At 47.6% G+C, this 22,244-nt stretch overlaps 1 protein-coding gene across 1 annotated transcript in view; it reads left to right on the top strand.

Moving 5' to 3' along the window:
- SFRP1 (secreted frizzled related protein 1) overlaps nucleotides 1–22,244 on the top strand; it is a 43,194-nt gene that overhangs the window by 905 nt on the left and 20,045 nt on the right. The window contains exon 2 of the mRNA XM_083456636.1: nucleotides 9,664–9,741. Within this exon, the coding sequence (XP_083312762.1) occupies nucleotides 9,664–9,741 (78 nt within the window). The remainder of the gene's footprint in view (nucleotides 1–9,663; nucleotides 9,742–22,244) is intronic.

Raw genomic sequence — 22,244 nt, 5'->3', positions numbered from 1 at the left:
ACCCTTCTCTTTTGGTGATAAGCAGGCAGGCAAAGTTGGGAGAGGTGCCTATGACTACCTTAGGGTCAAGCCAGTCTGTGATGGCCCTGCTGTGAAGCCAGGTGAGATGGTTGCTTCAGGTGGCAGATTAGGGATGGCGGGGAGGGGACACAGGCACTTCAGGCCCGCCTGGGGCATGTTCTCTTGGGAAGGTCTTGTGGATGTTCAGGGAGAGGGTCCTTAGCTTCCACACAGAAGGTCCCAGCCTAATCCCCCTCCTTTTTCTGTTAAGGATCTCTGGTAGTTGGGCTGAGAAAGAACCCTTTATGGTGGAAAGCTTCTTCCAGTTGGAGCAGATCTGGGGCTGGCAATAGGCTGGCCTGAAGATGTTGTTGGACACCAGTTCCCATGATCCTTGATCCTGTAGAGCATCATGTTGCCCCCCCCCCCCCGGAACAGACGATCCTGGGATAGAGGAACCTGTAGAAGGCAGGCTCCTGTGTGACGTTAAGGAGGATATAAGAGGGAAGGGCTCCAGCTCCACGGCAGAGGCACCTGCCTTGTAGGCAAAGGATCCCAGGTTCAATCCCTGGCATCTAGGTTGGGGTGGGAAAGATCCTGGAGAGCAGCTGCCAATCATGGGAGAAAATTAAAATACATGGATCAGTGGTTTAACATGGTATAATGGTGGCTTGCTAAGAGCTGTGGGGGATCAAATCCAAGATTCATCTAGACCAGACTTTGCCAACTTGATAGGCTGCTGACTGGGACTGATGTTGGGTTGGCGAAGGCTGAGGTATCTCAACATCCTGTTTCCCACAGTGGCCAGCCAGATGCTTCTGGGAAACCCACCAATAATTGTTGCTGGTGAGAACCCTCTCCTCCCTGTTGAGCTTGCCCAATCCCCCTTCATAAAGTAAAGCCAGCAGGCCTTAGCAGGTTGGGTGGGCAGGTCTATCAAGAGCTGGTACACAGAGGAGGGCATCCTGGTCCAAATCTCGTCTCTGCCATGAGGAATGTAGGGGTGTGACCCTTAAGACACACTGAAGGCAGATCCACACCATACATTTAAAGCATAGAACTTCTCCTAGAGAACCCTGGGAACTGTAGTTTAAGGCTGCTGGGGACTGTAGCTCTGTGAGGGGGCAAACTACAGTTCTGAGGATTCTTTGTGGGAAGACATGTGCTTTAAATGTATGGTAAGTACTCAGACTTAAGCAAGCTGCTGTCTTTAATCCCTACATGTTAGGGATACTAATAATAATAATAAGAAGAAGAAGCCACCATACAGGGTTGTTGTGTAGTTTGCCAGGGTAGTGTGTTTGAAGCACCTGGAGCACTTTGGAACTGCCAAGGAGTGCCTCGTTCTCTTGTGCAAGCCCCTTGGAAAAGGCCTTGATTGCTTCTGCTCAGGCCTCTTCCAATGCAGAGAGAGTGCAGAACTTGCAAAACCATTTGGTTTTTCCTCCTCAAGCTGCCTTGATCTGGCCCTGGAGCCAGTGTGGTTGAGCCGTTTGGGGCTTTGCTGTGCATTCTGTTTTCCCAGTGAAAAGGAACTCGCATTGAAATAAAAACAGCTGCATCAAAACCTAGCACAGTCATGTGATGACACAGAATAGCGACGAAACATTGAGTAAGAAAATGCAAGAACAAAATCTGCAAGAGGTGTGCCTCTCTAAAAAACCTATCACAAAGGAAGGTTTTAACAGACTTCACAGGTCTGTTCTGAAACCCACCTACAGGAAGCCTAGAGAAGCTCCCTTGGGAGGTTATTCCACTGAGATGGCCCACCTTACCTCAGGTTGTGGTTGGGGAACCTCAGGCCCAGCAGTTGAGCTTGACCCTTTTGTCCTCGCTGTCTGGCCCCTGGACTCTGCCCAGGCCACACCTCCCCTTCCCAGAGTAGCCTTCTCCCTGCTCCAATTCACACCTCTTTGAGTGTTTTTGGCGTCCATGGTTCTGGCTTCACTTCACAGGGGATAGAGAGGGAGGTGGGAGTGTGTGTAGAAACGAGACTTCTGTGCAAAAGTGTCAGTCCTTGCTCAGCCCACTTTTGCCTCTGGCCTCAGCCAGCGCTGGCACGGGGTCCCTAGAAAGTTGCTCAGAAGGGAATGTGTCCCTCCAGCTGAAAAAGATTCCTTGCACCTGGATCAGATTACGGGGAACGGACACAAGGCCTTTCCAAGAGCAATGGAGGGAGCAGGCTGGCTCATGAGGACATGGTCAGAGGAGATCAATGTTAGAGTGTGTGCTGAATGCAGAAGGGCTGTGGTTCAGGTCCCAGTTGGCCTGGGAAGTTTGCCTCAGAACCAGTTGCTGGCGATCGCGGGGGTGGGGTGGGGTGGGGGGTGGGATTTGCATAGGAAATGTTTCCTTCCAATTCATTCCCCACCACTACTCCCATCCCTGGTCAAACGCTGGTTTGACAGAGTTTCTTAAGCGCTTCAATAATACAATAGGACAAAAGAAATAAGTGTGGAGACCGCATGCAATGATGACATTCACCAGCATTTTAGTGCAAATTTCTTGTAATATACAAATTTTATATGCATTTTGGCTCAATGCACACATTTCTGCAAAGCAATTTCCTCAATTCAATTTTTGGATGTTATTTTCACTAGTAAATGCACTCTGCTCTATGCGTGCAAATTTCATGTATTACTTCAGAAAGTACAAATTTGGTATATTTGCCTTTAAATGTGAGCTGAATTGAATTTATCCTCTGTCCCCACAGCTGGCCATTGGCCTTGCTGGCTGGGGCTGGTGAGAGTCCAACAACATCTGGAAGTCTTCATGACTCTCATCCCTGCTGCAGATCGTGGGCATGCATATGTCATAACAGGCATGATATTTGAGGGATATATATGTATGCCTCAAAGAAGCTGACTGAGTATTCAGGTACATCTTTTGGGTTGATTCACAAAGCAATCCATGTGTGTGAGAGAGGCAATCTGTGCTAGCCAGCCATGTGCACCTTTCTCTTCCCACTGGACCTCTGGACAGTCAAACTGTTGTGACGGTTCTGATGTTCTCCTGGGATTGGCACAGCAGACGCTCTCTGCTCTCAGCCAACCTCCACCTGCCTGCCTTTGCACTTACATCCAATCCAGGGGTCACCCTGCCTGTCTTGGCTCCCGTCCCAAACTCAACAATGGAAGCTCTTCCGTGAGGCAAAGAAAGCTTCTCCAACATCTGGTTTCCTACCTGGCCAACCCGATGCCTCTGGGAAGCCTGCCATCGGAACAGGAGGGCAATGGCCGTCTCCAGGTGATGCTTCTTTGCCACTGGTATTCTGAGGCACCCTTTCTGGAGGTAAGGTGGCCATTATCACAAGGGGCCTTTTGTAGCCTGGCTATCATGAACAGCAAAATCCATGGCTTAGCAACTCTATGCTGTGTGAAGAATTGCTTCCTCTCTTGTCCATCCTAAATCTCCCCAACATTCGGCTACACTGGGTAACCAAACACACTGTATTCTAGTCTCGTGAAAAAGGCCTACCCATTTTCTCCACCGCAGTCATAATTTTATACATGCTCCCTATTCGTCTTTTTCTCTGAACTAAAAAATCCCCAAATGTTGTAAGCTTTCCTTGCAGGGTAATGACAGGGAATTTGTGGCCCTCCAGATGTTGGACTCCAAATCCCACCACCCGCAGCCAGCATGGACAACAGTCAGGGATGATGGGAATCATAGTCCAACAACAACTGGAGAGCTGAAAGTTTCTTGTCCCTGTTTTAGGAGTTGCGCAAACCCTCCTAATCATTTTGGTGCTAGTGGAATCTTTATCTATTTATTAAATTTATATCTTGCTCTACTTGCCAAAGGATCCCAGGGTAGCTGATATATTCTTCATTGCTGTTGATTTAGGGAAAAGAAAGCATCCCATGAGCTTTTTCAATCTTGCACAGTTTCCTGGGAGGGAGTCCCATTTCACTCAATGGATCTTACCTCTGAGTAAATGTGGAGAAGGCTGGGCTACTTTCTCAGATTAATAATAATAATAATAATAATAATAATAATAATAATAATAATTTATTTGTATCTCCCCGGCCAAGGCCAGGCTCAGAGCAGCTAACATCATAAGAACAACACAATATGCATAAAAATAGACATCAATTCATTAAAATACATCTTAAAATTAATTCAGACAAGTTAAAATCTGGGCAGGTGGCAATTATCAGGGTGGAATTGAGAGTAGTTAATAATTGCCAGGACCAACTGTTTCCACTGATCATACAAGGACCTGTGAGCGGGTTGGGGGCCTCCTTTGGGCTTGTATTATACAAAGGAAAGTAAGTCAAACTGCATCCTGCCCAAAGGCCTGGCGGAACAGCTGCGTCTTGTAGACCCTGCGGAAAGATGTCAAATCCCGCAGGGCCCTGGTCTGTTGTGGGAGAGCATTCCACCAGGCCGGGGCCACTGCCGAAAAGTCCCTGGCTCAAGTCAAGGCCAGTCTAATTTCCCTGGGGCCCGGGATCTTCAAGGTGTTGTTATTAGCAGACCGTAAGGTCCTCTATGGGGCATACCAGAAGAGGCGGTCCCATAGGTACAAGAGTCCTAGGCCACATAGGGCTTTAAAGGTTAAAACCAGCACCTTAAACCTGACCCTGTACTCCACCAGGAGCCAGCGCAGCTGGTAAAGCACTGGATGAATGTGGTCCCATGGCAAGGAGCCCGTAAGGAGCCTCGCTGCGGCATTCTGCATCTGCTGGAGTTTCTGGGTCAGTTTCAAGGGCAGCCCCGCGTACAGTGAGTTACAATAATCAAGTCTGGAGGTGACTGTCACATGGATCACAGTGGCGAGGTCAGGGTGAGAGAGGTCAGGGAGCAACTGCTTAGCTTGGCGGAGATGAAAAAATGCCACCTTTGTTATAGCTGTAACCTGCACCTCCATAGAAAGCAAGGCGTCGAAGATTACACCCAAACTCTAGACAGAAGGCGCTGGCACTAATTGTGCCCCTGCAAGGGATGGGAGTTCGCCCCCCAACCCTATATCGTCCCGACCCAGCCAAAGGACCCCTGTCTTTGAAGGATTTAACTTCAACCTGCTCCCACATAGCTAGGCACAGCTTCCAGACATTTGATCAGTGTGTCTCGGGCCGAGTCAGGATGGCCGCCCATCAACAGATAAAGCTGGGTGTCATCAGCATACTGATGGCAGCCCAACCCAAAACTCCGGACAAGCTGGGCGAGGGGGCGCATAAAGATGTTGAAAAGCATAAGGGAGAGAATTGCGCCCCACGGTACTCCACACACCAAGGAGTAGCGCGACGCTAGCTCCCTCCCCCCCAGCACCACCCTCTGTCCCCGACCAGAAAGGAACGAGCGCAGCCATTATAGGACTGTGCCCTGAATCCCCACGTCGGCGAGGCGGTGGTCTCAAAGTTCGTGATCGACCATGTCAAAGGCTGCTGGCAGATCTAAGAGAATTAACAGCCCCGACCCGCCTCGATCCAGCTGCCTACGGAAATCGTCTGTTAGGGCGACCAGAGCCGTCTTGGTCCCATGACCAGAGTGGAAGCTGGACTGAAGCTATAGTGCGTGGCCTCACTTCGTTGGCTTTTGAAATGGGTGTTTCTCATTTTTGTGATATTAAGTTTTGTTCTCCACATTTTTACAATGATTAGCAATCCTTTTTGTAAAAAGCTGTCTTGAAATTTTATCAACATCTTAGTGCAAATTTCTCCCAATATAGACACTTCTGAAAGGAATTTCCTCTAATATACAGTGGTACCTCGGGTTAAGTACTTAATTCGTTCCGGAGGTCCATTCTTAACCTGAAACTGTTCTTAACCTGAAGCACCACTTTAGCTAATGGGACCTCCTGCTGCTGCCGTGTCGCCGGAGCATGATTTCTGTTCTTATCCTGAAGCAAAGTTCTTAACCTGAAACACTATTTCTGGGTTAGCAGAGTCTGTAACCTGAAGCGTATGTAACCTGAAGCGTACGTAACCCGAGGTACCACTGTAATGTGCTTTTGTATGTTATTTTCATCAACGTATACATTTAGATGGACACTTTACCCTATTATATGCTTTTTTTGTAAATGTTACATAGCGATAGAACTGCAATTTTAAAGGAGGGCTTGTACTTCAGTTTGCATATTATTATGCCCTTCAACATGTCCAGGCCAAAAACTGGGACATGCATCTCCCAGGCAAGTCACATGACCAAGACGAGAGTGCGCCCCCCAAAATACACTTTTTTCTGGGGGTGTGCTCTCCCATGAGGGCATGGTGCTCAGAAACATGCATTTTGTGGTGCTGTACGACAAAAGCACTTTTGGGGGGCAAGGTTGTGGTGTCCAAAATGGCCGCCATACTCTCATGTGAGAAAATGGGGTATCCCGGTTTTCCCAAGACAGTTGAAGGGTATGCATTATTTTGGAAAGTGTGATTTCAGTAAGTTTGCCTTTAAATGTGAACTGAAATGAATTTATTCTCTGTCCCTGGTTGGCCTGTGAGTGTCCTGGCTCTCACTCTCAGACAAAGTACATGGACTCCTGGCTAGAGAATCCCCAAAAGCTTTATTCCAAAAGTTAGGACACCATTTAAACACAGACCAAGATACAGAACCTGAAGCAGGACTTTAAGATATACATGACTGGGCACAAACTAGGATGTGTCCACACCTGACTGCCCCCTTTGGTCCCATTTTGAAGAGCAAGGCCAAGGTGGGTTTGGAGCGCAAGGGTTCTTTGGGAGGTCCATCCTACATGGTCCGTTGTACCTCTTGGATCTCGCAGAATAGCTGGGATTTTGTGTTTCCTGGCAGCGGAAATTTATCAGCCTTGGATTGGCTTATGCTTGCAGAGTGCCCCGCCCTTCCCCAGTCCAGGCATCACCCGCCTTTTGTTGCTCCTCTCCTTCTCCTCAGCTGTCAGCTGAGCCTGGGTGCCCCTCTTCCATTCTGGCCCGAGGTGGGTGCAAACTGTGTGGAGTGGTATGACCTATACAGAGAGGGGGTGGTCTGGGAAAAGTTGTGAGGGATGTGTACAGAGACCTAGAGGGCTGTATTAAGTCCCCGGAGCTGAGATTCCCCACCGCTGTTCTAACACATTTAAAAGTATTGTAATACAGTGGTACCTCTAGATACGAACGGGATCCGTTCCGGAGCCCGGTTGCTGCGGAGCACAACTCGAACGTGCTCAACCTGAAGCAAATTTAACCCGAGGTATGACTGTATATCAAACCCACAAAGGTGACTTGTGTTTGTGTAAGTTTCTTGGTGTTCCTCCAGAAGATCCTATATAGACATTCAAAACCATTTCCAGTTTTTCCTCTATTAACGCCTGAGAAGTGGGATTTGTCCCTGCCTCTGAAATGCTGACTTGCCTGAATTCCTTTTGCTTTAGGCACGGCGATGGCAAAGCCTGCAGACCTGCTGGATGCACTGGGTGGGAGCTGCCGATTAGTAGAGCGTTGCACATTCCTCCCCCTCGCCCTGGAGTAAGGTTTTGCTTTGAGCAGCACTGTGCTGCGCAAGGGTCAGAGGAGGGATGCTGGTGCTGCAAAGAGATGGGAAGAAAACCTTATGAAACACAGGCTTAGCTGGGCAAGTCCAAGAACATCTCTACACTGCAGCTTTGGATTGGCTTCATATTATGCATTCACTTGTTATTACATTTATGTTTCTCCAAAGAGGTCAGGGTGCTCTACATGTTTTTTTCTGCCCACCCCATTTTATCCTCACAACAACTCTGTGAGACAGACTAGGCTGACAGATACTGGCTGGCCCAAGATCACACAGTGAGCTTTGTGTGATTTTTGAACCTAATTTATTTCCCTTCCCCTCATTCTCCTCGCTGAAAAAAGCAGGGCCAAAAAATTCTGCCATCAGCTTGTCTTCTGGTGGCAAATCCCTTGTGTGGTGTGTGAAAAGTGATTTCTCCAGTCTGTCCTGAATCTCCCACCATTCAGCTTCAATGGATGACTCCAAGTTTTGGTACGGCGAGCAAGATCCACTTCCGGCACACCTTGTATTAATAGTTACAACTGTTGCCCCCCACCCCAGTCTCTGCTGGGGGCCAGATTCCAGGGATTCCTTACCAAGGGTTTGTGTTTCCTTTTGGAAATAAGGCACAGCGGAGACTGAGGTGCCTTTATGAGATATGGTTCATTGACACATCTATACCACCTGAGCCTGCGATGGTGGAGTTCAGAGTATTAACCCCCCCCCCCCCCGCCAAGGGTCTTGTATCTCCCACAGCCGTAGCCTTGAATTCAAACAGACAGCAGAGATGGCTTTGCCTCTCTCTCCACTTGCTGCTTTACCTCTAGGTCACATCACTTTCAACTCTAACACTCTAAACTCAGGCTTGGTCCTCCCAACCATCTCTGAGTTGACAATTACCATTTTTCTGTTTCTCATTTCCCCCCTAGCCTTCCATTCTCTACATTTCCACGTTTGGTAATTTATTTTTATTTTTTAAGTCCTCCTGAAAATTCATCAGCATTTTATAGTGCTAATTTGTTATAATATGCTCATTTTTGTATGCAGTTTGCCTTATAGTCACATTTCCTCAAATATGATGCCTTTTTTGTATGTTATTTCTACCAATTATGCCTTTCTTTTCCACCGTCTTCTGTACCCATTCCTTGGTTGGAGAAATGCATTGCAAATTTCAGATAAATTTGAATGGCTGCATTTTGCTTTTGTAAAGTGCCAGTCACATAGATTAGTTTTTAAATGTGAATTGAAACAAATTCCTCCCCTATCCCTGTCTGTAACTGTTCTTTTGTGAAGAGACTGCGAATCCTCTGTTGGGGACCATCAGCTCAGTCTTCACTTGGCTGAGGTCCATGGTAGAGAAACAAAATGGAATCTGATTTCATTTGTTGCATAGACACCTGCAGACCTACACACACAGAGGGATTCAGGTATGGCTGCGTTCTGGGAACTTCTGTCATCCTAGCTGGAGTTTTCTTTGGATACATATTGCTCTGGAAATCTTGTAGGTCTCCTCCACATTTTTCATGGCTGACTTCAGGGCCTCTGTAGACATCTTAGGAGAAATGAGCGAAGAGGCAAGTGAAATGTGAAGGGGGGGGGGGGAGAGAAGAGACAGCAATTCCATTGTAAAGATAATGACAGGGAATAACAAGACAGGTTCAGCTTTGGAGGCTCTGATTGCTGATACGGACAGTCTGTTTAGATAGGAAAGGGCTCTCTGGTTTTAGGTCTGAAGCCCATTAAGCAAAGGTCTTGGTCAGGGCTTTTGCTTCTCATAGGAACATAAGATGTGCCTGCAGAATCAGGCCAATGGCCCCTTTAGTCTAGCATCCTGTTCTCACAGGGGCCAACCAGATGCCCATGGGAAACCTGCAAGCAGGACTTGAGTGCAAGAGCACAAGCCCCTCCTGTGGTTTCCAGCAACTGGCATTCAGAAGCATCACAGCCTCCAACCAGAGAGGCAGAATATAGCCATCATGCTTTCTCCAGGTTTGCCAATGAGCCTGAAAAAAAATTCTGGCTGTGCTGAAGGAGCACACCCAGCATTGACCCCTCCAGGGGTCAGGTAGTCTAAATCTCCTAGCACCTGGGACCTTCTGCATTCAAAGCTGATGCTCCACCACAGAACCCTCTAGCATCCCAGGGGCAGCATTGCGGCCCTTATAGTGGTAGTCTCCCCAAGTAATTATTTTGCCCTTCATACTAATCCTCTGCTGTCCCCTTTCTTGGCAGGCACTGCAGTATGTCCTCCTTGCGACAATGAGATGAAGTCAGACGCCATCCTGGAGCACCTGTGTGCGAGTGAATTTGGTAAGGAGATCCTCCTTTTTCTGAGCTTAACTGCCCTAGGCCAGGGATGGAGGACACTTGTTTTCTCAGGAACCAGAACAACCCAACCCTCCTCTTCTAGCTCAAAAATGACGGCGGCATTGGCTTGCAGGAAGGGGCTTCTCACCTATGGAATGGGTGGGCTGGGCTGGTAGGAAGTAATCCATAGTTTGGTGTGGAAGATTTTGCAGTCTTTGATGGCTCCCTCCCTCCCTGCCTGCTACATTTGGAACTACCAGCACTTGGAAACAGTGGGGTGGAGGGCAGACAGTTACCTGACTTCCCAGCAGGTGAGTCAATGCTGCAGGGGAGAAGTGGCAAGGTCAGTGAGGTGTCAAGACAGTAGCTGACCTAATCCGCCCCCTGCCCCCCCCCCCCCCGGTGGTGTGTTTCCACTGCTCTCATCTTCTTATGATGCAGAGGCCATAGACAGTGCCTTGAGTTGCATGCTGGAATAAAAGCAGTCTGTAAGCGCTATATCTGTATGGCGGGCTGTGGCAGGGAGTATCCAGCCAGGATGCCCCTGGAGCCAAGACCGGCTCTGGTATTTGGCCAGCACAAGTTCAGTTCAAAGCTTAATTTTCCAGGAAGGAAATGAAAGGCCTATTGAAGAAGGTGGGCATTCCTCTGGGATTAGTGCTTGGGTGTGCCACGTTTTGTCAAAGCAGGGACTCTCTTTTTAACAAATTCTTGACTCTCCAGGGCAGCTGCTTTGCCAAATCTTTCCAAGTTCAGAGTGGTTATTGGGAACATTTTTATACCAGGAAAATAATATCAACAGCCACTCCTGAGTCCTGGCTTGGCCAGAGCATTCCTGGTTCAGCCTGGATGGCAAAACAGATGTGGAGGCGAACATCCAACTTTTTGTTCAAAATGGCAGCCCAGCTTCCAACATCTGAGTGCAGGCTAGGATAGAAGCACACATTTGCAAATATTCAAAATTCAAGTCATTGGGAGTTGTAGTCCAAAACATCTGAGGTGCAACAGGTCGGGGAGGGATGTTATAAATATTGTCCCCTCACTGATAGTTTGCTGCAGTATGAATAATAAAGTCTTGGTGCAGAAACAAGGAGATTCAATGTGGCCGGTGCTTTTGTGAACTCAAGTCCTCTTCGTCAGATGCATGAAAAGTTATCCCCAGTTGTGAAGTATATCTTTCTCCAAGCCCCTCAGGGCAGCACCTTCAGTGGATTCCTTTATCCTAGGGATTGCCAAGATGGTTCCCTCTAGTTGCTGGCACTGGTGGCTGGTGCCCGTTGGGACTGATAGAGCAGAAGACAAGCAGAAATTGGGATGTCACCTGAGGAGAGGAGGTATGGCCTGGGGAGAGTCCCAAGGGCCAAGGAGAGAGGACTGGAGGGCCACATGGCTCCCAGGCCTGAGGTCATTCCCCCCACCCCGTGCGCAAGGTGGTAGTTTTCTAATTGGGATCATTGAGACATAAGGAAATATATACATGGGAAAGTGAGAACCAGAGAGACTAAAAGAAATACATAGTCAGGTTCATCAGTAGAGAAAATATATATTCCAGATTCCTCACTTCCACTAAAAAATGTTTGTCAAGGTTGACTCCTTTGTAAACATTCTGATCCTTAGCCAAATTCCTCATCCTGACCATGCAGGTTCCTATTTCCTGGGGCACAGACTGAAGGCACGTGAGGCAAGAGCCTTGCTGAAACTAAGCAGGTCCAGGTCTGGTCCGTTCCTGGATGGGAGATTGCTGGGGCTCCCTTGGGTCTATTGCACTGATCTCCATGGAAGGAAGAATGGTGGGGTATACACGAAAGTAAAATGGTTAACATTTCAGAGGTGATGCTGGAGGTTCTTGCCTTTCAAAGTTTGTTGTATGAGATGTTGGCTTTTAAGTGGTACATGCTAGACTAAGAACCCATTGATGCAGCCGTAGTCTCACATAATGGTGGCCAGAAGAAGTAGATCATCCCATCCCATCCTATTTATTATACTAATACCCCACCTTTCCCTCAAGGAGCCCCCTTCTCCTCACAGCAACCAGGCCATGAGAGTGAATGTCTGGCTCAAGGGCACCCAGTGAGCTTTAGGGCTGAGTGTGGATTGGAGTGCTTGACATGTGAACCACTTTCCAGTTGGCTGGAAGCAATGCTTGTTCACCTCCAGTGACAAGGCCAATATCCACTTACAAGCCTGTCTGTCATTGTGGAAGAGCTTTAGCTCTCTTGGAGAAAGGTTAGAGCTTTGTAAATCTCTTAACTCAGAGCCTGGGTCACCAACATGGCTCCAGTGGGTGCACCCCAGGGTGCCATTTCTCTGCCCTTCCACCACTGAAATCAGGCTTGAAAGAAGCACTGTCTTATAGCTGTTGTTGGAGAGGTGAGTTTAGCTGGGACGTCTGTGTGGTGCCAACAAGTTTTCTCGGTTTGCAAATGTGCCCATGGGCGGCCCCAAAATGCTGACAATCCTTGGCCTGGAGTCTGGCTTCTAGTTGTAGAATAAGGATGCTGCAAATATCTATCTGTGTGTTTTCCTGTCCCTGATTTGAAAGCGTTGGAGGTCTTTGGCACAGGATGTGCTTTTTGGGAGAAAAGCAACAATTCTTGTGATGAGTTCCCTCGGCCAGTGGGAACTGAGAGGAACCCCCCCCCCCCACTTCTGAGTAACTAAGTACAGGCAGCAACTGTTTTAGGTGTGTCTGTTGACACACGGGTCCTTTTGGACCGGGAAGAGGCTGAGCAGGGGCGGAATGAGGAACGGGGTGGGCTGTGCTTTTATACATTCCACTGATGCGTGCAAGGTCTGGAAATGGAGCCCCTGCACAAAATGGCTGCTGTCTGTATGTGAAGAGAGGAGCAAGAAGGGACCAGGACACTTGGGGCTATTGTAGGTCCGCAGTACTTGCATTCTAAAGAGACCATGATGCCCAGGAACCACTATCTTTGAATGCTCTCCTCTCCATGTGTGCTTGCTGTGCTTGGGGCTTAAGAAGTCTTTACGATCATTGGAACAAGGCTGAGCTGTCACTGGTGGGCAGAGCTCTTGCTCCAGAAATACAAGTCTTTAAACAGGGCAATAAGATTCCTGCAGAAGGTTGCTGCAGCCGCAGTTTAAAACCTTGCTCAAGCAATGAGATGAGCAATGACAAGGAGAAGAATCTTCTCAGTGGTGGCTCTGTGATTGATTTCTGAGGATTTCCCAAGGCTCACAATGCACTTACTTAAAGAAGGGCTAAAATAAATCCCTGAATATTGCTGTGACTGGTTCCCTGGCTTTGCTGAACTAGTTTTGTTGAGTTCTTCAAGTGTTGTTGGGTTTTGTTTCTTTTTTTAAGGTGCATTTATTGTACAGCAGTTGCTAGGGAGCCCAAGTGGGGAGAGTGTTGCTGCTGGGTTCAGATTCTGCCACCAGGAGAAGAGATGCTGGATCAGAGGCATCCAGCAGCCAGCTTCTTCACACAGTATAAAGCAGAAGTATAAGAGGTAGGGATGGCCAGCCCCTTGAATGGCTTTAAAAAGAGACGATAAACATTCATGATGAATTCATCAATGGCTACTAGTGTCAGGATGCTGTCAGCGGCTCCCGGCTGGTTGCCCAGGAAAGTATAAAGACAAGGAAAAGTTTCTTAAGTCCTTTTTTATTTCAATATTTACAGAGAGAGGCTACAGAACCCAGCCTCTTGGATAGTGGCGTTGTCCCAAGTGAATCTCTCCCACTTCCTCATTCGTCGTCTTCATCACCTCCTCTACAGGTGTTGCCATGTCTCTGAACTCTTTGCTCTCCTACTTTGAAGGCTTGCCGGGTTTTGGGAGATGGAGGGTCTGGAATACTTTCCAATGACAATGTGTCAGCAGGGTGATGCTCTGGCTCTCCCATGATTTCCCAACTTTCCCCCTCATCTGCCTCTGAGCTGCGACCTCCTGCAGACCCCTGTATATTGTCTTGCTCTTCCTCCTCCTTGGAAGGGTCAGGTGGGGAGGTGGTCTCCACCATTCCTCCTCCTTTGCCCAGCCCCTGACACCTAGTCTTGCTGTTTGTGCATGACTTCCTGCTAGAGGCAGCATGGTTTCTCTTCAGATCGTACAGACCTTGAGATTTCATGGCTCAAGTCTTTGATTCCTTGCCAACATCTTGTCATCCCCCCCTTTAAGAGTGCGCTGAGGAGGCTAAATGTGCAAACCAAGCTCCCTTTGCTCCAAGCCAGGGTGGTGGGGACAGCCCTGCCAGCATCCACCAGTGAAGAGCGCCCTCTTCTGCCAGCTGAATGCAAGTGTTTTGGACTAGGACTCCCACCAACCCCAGCTGGTGGGGGTTGTAGTCCAAAACATCTAGAGGGCACCTGGTTGGGGAAAACTTTTCTGGAGACTAGACATAAGTCTGACTGGGAGTGGGGGCGGGCGGGCAGGGGAAGCGCATTTGCAAGGAGGAATTGGTGCTCTCCTCCCAAAGCCACAGTGTCCAGAGCTTGCCATGAAGAGGGGTGGTCTGTTAAACCACTCTGGGAACTGTAGCTCAGTGTGTATATGGGGGGGGGGGGGGATGAGGGCCTCCTAACAACTCTCAGCATCCTGAACAAACTGCAGCTCCCAGAAGTTTTTGAGGGGGGAAGCCGTGGCTGGTTAAGGTGTGATTATAGCACTTTCGTTGTGTGGCACACATGTGTCCAAAGCCAGGAGCCAGAACCAAAGGGGTGAGTGGGGCTGAGAGAACAAACTAAGACAAAGCCTTGGGAGGCCAGCACCTTGGGAAGACGCAAGGATACAGGTGCACCTCAGGAGTCAGCTGGGGAAGGAAGCCCTCTCAGTCTCCTTCCCACTCTGGATCGGCAGAGAGAGGGCTTTTCCACACCTCCATTTGCCCCCAGGGAAACCCAATCTTCAATGCTGGGTTGGAACAAACAGCAACCGGGTTTTCCACAGACTGCTGTTTGGTCTGGTTTAGCACTAAAGAGCGGGTTTTCTGGGGGAAAGCGGCAGGGCAAATGCGGAACCACACTGCAAAGGTGGGGCCAAGTCCAGATCCAGTCCAGCGCCTGAAGGCCCTGCCCTGAGAGTCTGCCCCCTGCAGTTCAGTAGCTTGCCACCTGGGGCAGCACTTCACAGATCCCGAGAAAGGGCTTTCATATCACTTATTTCCAAATCCTTTTTTTAAAAAATTGCTGGAGATGGCACAGATTTTATTTATTTAAATTTATCTCCCATACTTCTGCCCAAAGGAACCCAGGGTGGCAAACACTGGTGTGATAAAAAGTAATGCAAATAAAAATAAAATAAATGCATATTCAAAAAGATATGAAACAGGCACATGCTCTGCTTTTTAAGAACAATAAGGGGAGCCCTGCTGGATTGCTCCTGGAACCTTCTTCATGCAAAAAGAAAAAAAGAAAAAGGTGCTTGTGAATTGTGAAGTGGGAAGGGACCCTAAGGGTCACTTAGTCCAACCCCCTGCAATGCAGAGGGCCATAGCTCAGTAGTAGAGCACCTGCTCTCCATGCAGAAGGTCCCAGTTTCCACCCACAGCATCTCTAGGTCAGGCTGGGAGAGACTCCTGGCTGAAAACTCCAGAGAGTTGCTGCCAGTCAGTGTAGACAATGCTGAGCTAGCTGGAGCCACCTTCAGTCTCTGTCTAAGGCAGCTTCCAATGTTCCCACATTTATGATTTTTCTCGCTTTAAAACCCCCAAACAAAAAAACTGGCGGGGAGGGTCAATTTGAGATGGCCTCATGGCTCGAGGGGTGTAACCCCCCCACCTGGTTGCAGCCCTGATCCAAGTCACTCCTTCCTGAAGCTGCTATTACACCTGAGGAAGCCTTAGGGAGGAAATGGTGCCTGTGTGTTTTCCCCTCTGGGGCTAATAGAAGTGTCAGAGAATCAATGTGGGGGATCCAGGTTAGTCCCCCCTCCCCCAGTGCTGTTGCGTGAACCAGATAACACACCCCCCCCTCTGGCTGTTTCTCGAGAAATGTCCCATATCATGCCTTGTTTGGCCCAAAGGCAATGTTTTAGAACAGCTGCTTTGAATGCCATGGTCGGGAGAGCAGCTCCTCTAGAGTAGTCCTGCTGCAGTGGGATGACTTTAGGGTGAGCAGCCAGGGGTGTTTGCAACCAAATTATGAGTCCCTTTGCTTGGCAGAGTCTGCTGCTGCTGCTGCTTTTCCTGTCTTCCGTTCCTAATTGCACTTGGCTCAGGCCTCTTCCAGACAGGGCTGTTAGGAATTATTTGGCAATTATGCGTATTGTTTTTCTTTTGATAGCTTCTATTGATTTTTGGAAGGGGGAATCAAAAGACCCCTGCCAAGTCAGGCCTCAGACAACGGACTTTCCTCCCTTAGCTGTGGGCCAGGAGTCATAGCTTGCCTCAGGCACACCAGCCTGACTGCAACTCTGGAAATGCGTTTTAATTGATTTACAGCACCTAAATGTGGCTAGTTTGTAATCCTGGGATTATGTCCCCAGATCCACCCTTGTAAAGTATAGGCAGCTCATCTGCAGGTTGTGTAGATAGAGGCAGGGGAGAATTTTGATTTAGGTAGCACTTAAAGGTGAACCTACCTAACACACACATTATGGAACCATGCAAGAACCAAAACACAGCCGTCCTTTGCAGTTCACACTTTTCAAAATCCCGCAATGCAGTTCTCCAGCCAGGTAATGTGAGCTAAAAGACACATGCCTGCTTAAAAATTCATATATTTGTAAGGATGACATACCAAATGCATTCTTTTAGAGGAAATTGCATAGATACATGAAAATCACACTGGAATGCTGGTGAATTTTTATGAGGACTTTAAAAAAATAATGATCCCAAGCCGTGGCAATGTGGAGCATTGAGCTAAAGATTGGAAAAATGAGAAAATGAGGAAAACAGAAATTGACAGATTTACCCAACGTTACTAGAAACATTAATAATAATAACAATAATTTGAATACATTACCTGCTCTTCATTACCAGCAGGCCCTGGGGCAGGTTACAACAATGTAAAATTCACAATTAAGAGCAGTTAAAACATATTACATTCACAATATGGTGGGCTCTGAAAGCGCACAGCTTCAGTGCGCTGTGTGAGGAGGGGAGTCCACCCTTTGGGGGCTGCCACAGAGAAGGCCCAGTCCCAGGACACCCTTGCTTCTGCTCAGAGTGCAGACATAGGTGCAGGCTCACTTCATCCCCACTGCCTCTCAAATGCCCAAAAAAGATTATTTGGAAGTGTGGCACCACCTTATAGCAAACGGCAAATAGTGGGCCTCTGAGTGTGAGACAGAGAAAGGAAAATAGAATGGACAAGGAGAAGGTATTAAACATATACCAATGAAACCCTCAGCACCTGTCAACTTGCAGATTGCCAAGAAGAATACTATCTCCCAGGACAGGCTCCACATTTGGAAAGCGCTTGGAGAAGCCTGGCTAGCTCTTCGGAAGGAAAGCGTTCCCCAGTGGGTGTCTTATCAGGCAAAACCATATGCCTGGCACTTAACACAAACCCTAATCTAGTCAGACTCAAAATTCTCATGAATTTCCACCAAGGTAAACACTGTTAACTGGCAGGTAACAGTTTCTGGGGAGAAAGCCAGGTCTATACAATGAAAGCTTGCATTGTTATGATATGTGAATTGAGGGGTGTGTGTGTTCAGTTTGTCTTACACACACACACACACACACACACACACACACACATTTGTCTTACACACACACACACACTCACACACACACTTTGGAATATGACCCCAGCAGGGGGAGGAGATGGGCTTGGCATCCTCTGAACCCTTCCATTTGAGCTCTGCCTTCCACCAAGGTTTGCACTGGGTGGTGCCCTGGGTGTTTGTTGATTGTCCAGAGGCATCTTCCAGACTAAATGTTGCAGTGCCTTTGCCTTGTCTCGAGTGGAGAAGGGCAAGCAGGACATTTCCGGGATGTTGCAGGCCCTGGAAACTACATGCCCCAGGGTTCCTGGTGCCTATAATACTCTGGGCACCAGGGAGGAGGTGCAGTGACTCAGGCTGCTGATCTAATAAAGACTCAAGGGGAAACGGCAGCCAAGCAGGGCAAGCAGAAGATGTTTGTTTGCCAAGTCAGCTAATCATAGAACCATAGAAGTGTAAAGCTGGAAGAACTCTGAGCACTGGCACCAACTCCTGGGGGCCTGGGCACCCCAATTCCTTCATCCAAGTCATTTATAAAGATGTTGAACAGCAACAGGCCCAGGACAAAACCCTGCAGCACCCCACTTGTCACTTTTCCCCAGGATGAGGAGGAACCATGAAAGAGTCCTCTTTGGGTTCGGTCAGTCAACCACCTAACAGTTACCTTGCTCAACCTACATTTTACCAGCTTCTTTGCGATAATATTGTGGGGGACCTTGTCAAAAGCCTTACTGAAACCAAGATACACTCCATCCACAACTTTTCCCCGATTCACTAGTCTGCCCTTGTGTATTCAGTGTGGACGCAGACTGAGGGTCCTTGCTGCTCTGGGCTCTGTGGTGCTGGACTGCGCAACTCATGGGAAGAAATGAAAGGAGATATTCTGTGGCAGCTCATCTGTCAGAACCAGCTGGAGATATTTTGTTCTAGTGGCAAAAAAAACTACTAAATTGACATGATAAGGTCCCGGCAGGGGTGGTGCTGGGGCCCCTGCTTGTTTCAATGGGGGTTGTATTTCATTTGCCTGTTATTCTGCTGCCACAAGCAGTGCCACCTTCATCTTTTCTGCATCTTGGTTCTCCTTCAGAATATCAATAAACCTACTAAACACTTTCTCACATGTTCAGTCCATTTCTACAACTTTCAGAATCCACTCCTTCTGCTTTTACCTCAGAAGGTCGTGGTTTGAATCTGCGTGATGGGGTGAGCTCCCGTTGCTCTGTCCCTGCTCCTGCCAACCTAGCAGTTTGAAATCACGCCAGTTCAAGTAGATAAATAGGTACCACTGCAACGGGAAGGTAAACGGCATTTCCATGCACTATGGTTTCTGTCGCAGTGTCCCATTGTGCCAGAAGTGGTTTAGTCCTGCTGGCCACATGACCCAGAAAGCTGTCTGTGGACAAACCCCGCTCCCTCGGCCTGAAAGCGAGATGAGCACCATAGCCCAATAGTCACCTTTGACTGGACTTAACGGTCCAGGGCGTCATTTACCATTACCTTTTACCTACCTTTTCATTTTGATGCTACCCTATTAGCTGCAAGTCATTCTCGAAGTACTTCTTCACACAACACATAGTTAAATTGTGGAACTCACTCCCACAAGATGTAATGATAATGATTGCCAACCTGGACAGCTTTAAGAGCAGATTAGACATCTATATGGCTACACGCAGTTGCTGGGTTTCACAAGAGTGCAACTGCACTCATGTCATTAAGAAGGCAGGGAGAGAGAGGACGGGAGAGGGAGATGCTGACGGAAAGTGTATCTCTCTGTCCACTTTTCTGCTTGGAAGCTTCCCACAGGCATCTATCTGCTTGGTCACTGTCAGAAGAGAAGGTTGGACTTGATGGACCTTTGGCCTGATCCAGCAGCGCTCTTCTTATGTCCTTATGCAGTGTTTTTTTCCCTAAAAAATGTTTAGGGGTACTCTCATTTTGACTCAAGAAAATCACCATTTTATAGTTCAAATTGGGAAAAATAAATACAGTAAATGAACAAAATACAGTGGTACCTCAGGTTAAGTACTTAATTCGTTCCAGGGGTCCATACTTAACCTGAAACTGTTCTTAACCTGAAGCACCACTTTAGCTAATGGGGCTTCCTGCTGCCACTGCGCCCCCAGAGCACGATTTCTGTTCTCATCCTGAAGCAAAGTTCTTAACCTGAAGCACTATTTCTTGGTTAGCGGAGTCTGTAACCTGAAGCTTACGTAACCTGAAGCGTATGTAACCTGAGGTACCACTGTACAAAGATTCACTAAATGTTTAGTGGTATGCATACCCCTGTGTCCACCCAGAAAAAAGCACTGTCCTTATGAAATGCAGTGGAAACTAAAATTAAATCAATACCCCGTTTTGTTTTCTTACCCCTCTGACTGGCGGGTCGTTGCCTAAAGCCTTCTTGTCTTACAGATCTAATGGATGTCTTGGCAGCTTTCCTTCTCTCGAGATGGAAGAGTGAAGTGGGCTTTCTTGTTTCCTCCCCTTGATGCCTCCACCCCACAGTCTTTTGAGAGGAAAGGGATTCCAATGAAAGGAGCCCATTTCTTGGTGGTAGCTGGGGGATGGGCAGATCAGCCTATTTCTGGTTTTGTTTTGTTTTAAATTAAAGATTCATTTTTCAAATATAAGACAAGGAAAGGGGGGGGGGAGATAAAAACATTGCCAGCCATCATATTAACAATATGGATGAATCAAATCAAATATTTAAAGTTACGGCTAATGACCAGCATCAAAGAAGCAAAACAAGAGGCCCATAGCACATATTTTACAGATGTGTATAATAGCAATAAATAAAAGTAGCAGAACATGAAATAAAATGGACACCAGCTTTTAAAAAGTGATAGTCATGGTACAAACTGGGAAAAGGAAAAAAATATTAGAAGGGTTTTGCTTGCTGTAGCTCAGTGCTTGGCTCCTCCAAGAGCGATAGATGCATTTTGAACTGAGAACAGTAAAAGGTCGTAAAATTCATCCGATGATCATTTGCAGATTTAATAAATCTGATTGATGAAGATTTTGCATAGATTTCACTAAAAAGAGCAAAGCGGGAGGACACGGGCCACTTGGGCCCATGGCAGGGGATCATGTCCAGAACGGCTTCAGGCACACCAGTGTGAATGCTCGGAGATGAGTGCAGAAAGTTGGCTGCTCTGTTGGACTGGAGGGCTTCATCAGTTATAGTAGGGTAGGAGGTTGCACCCAGATTGTGTTAGTTCAAGGGTTCCCAAACTTTTTCAGGTCACGGTCCCCTTGGTTCCATAAACTCATCCCTAGTGCCCCCTACCCTACCCTGTAAAGAACATTATTCAGAGTAGCAGTTTGCACAACCCACCAAGGGAGAAAATAACACATTTAAATTTAAAATCATAACCATTAATTGCACATTTATTCAGAATCCAGTGAAAACTATTTAGTTTCATTCATTCATTCATTCAACAAACAAACAGAATTGATGAACTTGATCCAGTTATACCAGCTTTTCAAAGTCTGATGGTCATTTGCGCCTTCAGCACCTGCCAGCTGCCCCCTTGACTCTTAGCCCCCCCCCCAGGTAATCCCACCCTTCCCAGGGGTGGTACCACCTGTTATGCACTGAAGTTCTCACCCTGGGCCAGCAGGGGGATACTGTAGATAGTTATGCAAATGAAGGATCGAAAAGTGACATTCAGTGATTGGATAGTTTTAGAATGTTGCAACAGTTACAATTGTTCTGTAGCTCTATATAAGCAGGCTGACTGAGCTCCTCAGTTCAGTTCTGTTCCAGCTTACAAATAAAGAGCTGCTTTGGAGAAATCGCTGTGTCATCTGCTATGTCAACCCACAACTTAACACCACCCACTTTGGGAACCACGGTGTTAGATCATTCCTAATTTAAATGTACAGATGAGTTTAGGCAGTTCATTTGTCCAAACAGGAATCTAAACTAGAGAGAATTTTAAGCCATGCGTTCAAAGGGGTCAGCCTGTTTCTGACCCATGTCAGTTTTGCATGTGTTCATTTGTATGTCTGCTGCATCACACTTTTGCAATAACCTGCAATTTCAATTTATGTCAGAAAGCTACATAAGGCGGCAAACAATAGCCCAGTGAGGACTGCACATGCTCAGAGGCCATGGGATGCTTACTGACTTTGGGGGAGAAAAAAATGGAAAATGGGAGGATGTGTGTGAAGTGGATGCTGGGATGCTAAACAGCAACAAGTCAATCTTGCCTGACCACATTTGCAGAAAACTCCACCCTGCAATGTTTTGCTGTAGAGCTGTCAAGCCACTGTGGTGGGTGATGTTTGCCTATGCACCAAGGTAAGCTCTTGGCTGTTCCTGGCAGGGGCTTTGTGATGGTCTGGCTTATGGTCATCCCCAACCAGAAATTTCCAAGTGTGTGGTAAAGCACACTCCTGTGCTGCAATGGCTGGTGTGCCCTGACAAATGAATACATGAATTCATTCCCCTGTGAGCCCCAAACTACCCACTTACTGAAGGGGGTCCCCACAGTGTCTCTGCATGACTCACGGCTCCAGCCTTACCTCTTCCTGGGTGTCCAGTTTTGCTGCATATCTCCATCAGGTAGAGTTGGACCACCCACATCTCTTGGAGGGGGCTGTGGAGATGTTTCTGCAAAATCACCTGCCACCACAGAGCTTGCCCATTGCATCTATGAATGAGTCCCTGTGCTGGGGTTGTATCTTCCCAGTCATAAGGCACATCCAGAGCCATGTAGAAACAAAGGAACTGGATGGGCTTCGCTGAAGATGGATCATTCTTTTTTTCTCACACACTACAGAAGTAAACCTTTTTCCATGTGAGAATGAAGCAGACCTCCAGGTTTCACTTGGGAAGGAATGTGGTCCAGCAATCTTGCTTTTTGGAAACTT

The sequence above is a fragment of the Podarcis tiliguerta genome (assembly GCF_965153285.1).
Source record: "Podarcis tiliguerta genome assembly, chromosome: 8".
Classification (NCBI taxonomy): Eukaryota; Metazoa; Chordata; class Lepidosauria; order Squamata; family Lacertidae; genus Podarcis; species Podarcis tiliguerta.
The sequence above is the reverse complement of the archived record's forward strand: the minus strand, read 5'-3'. Positions and strand labels throughout refer to the sequence as shown.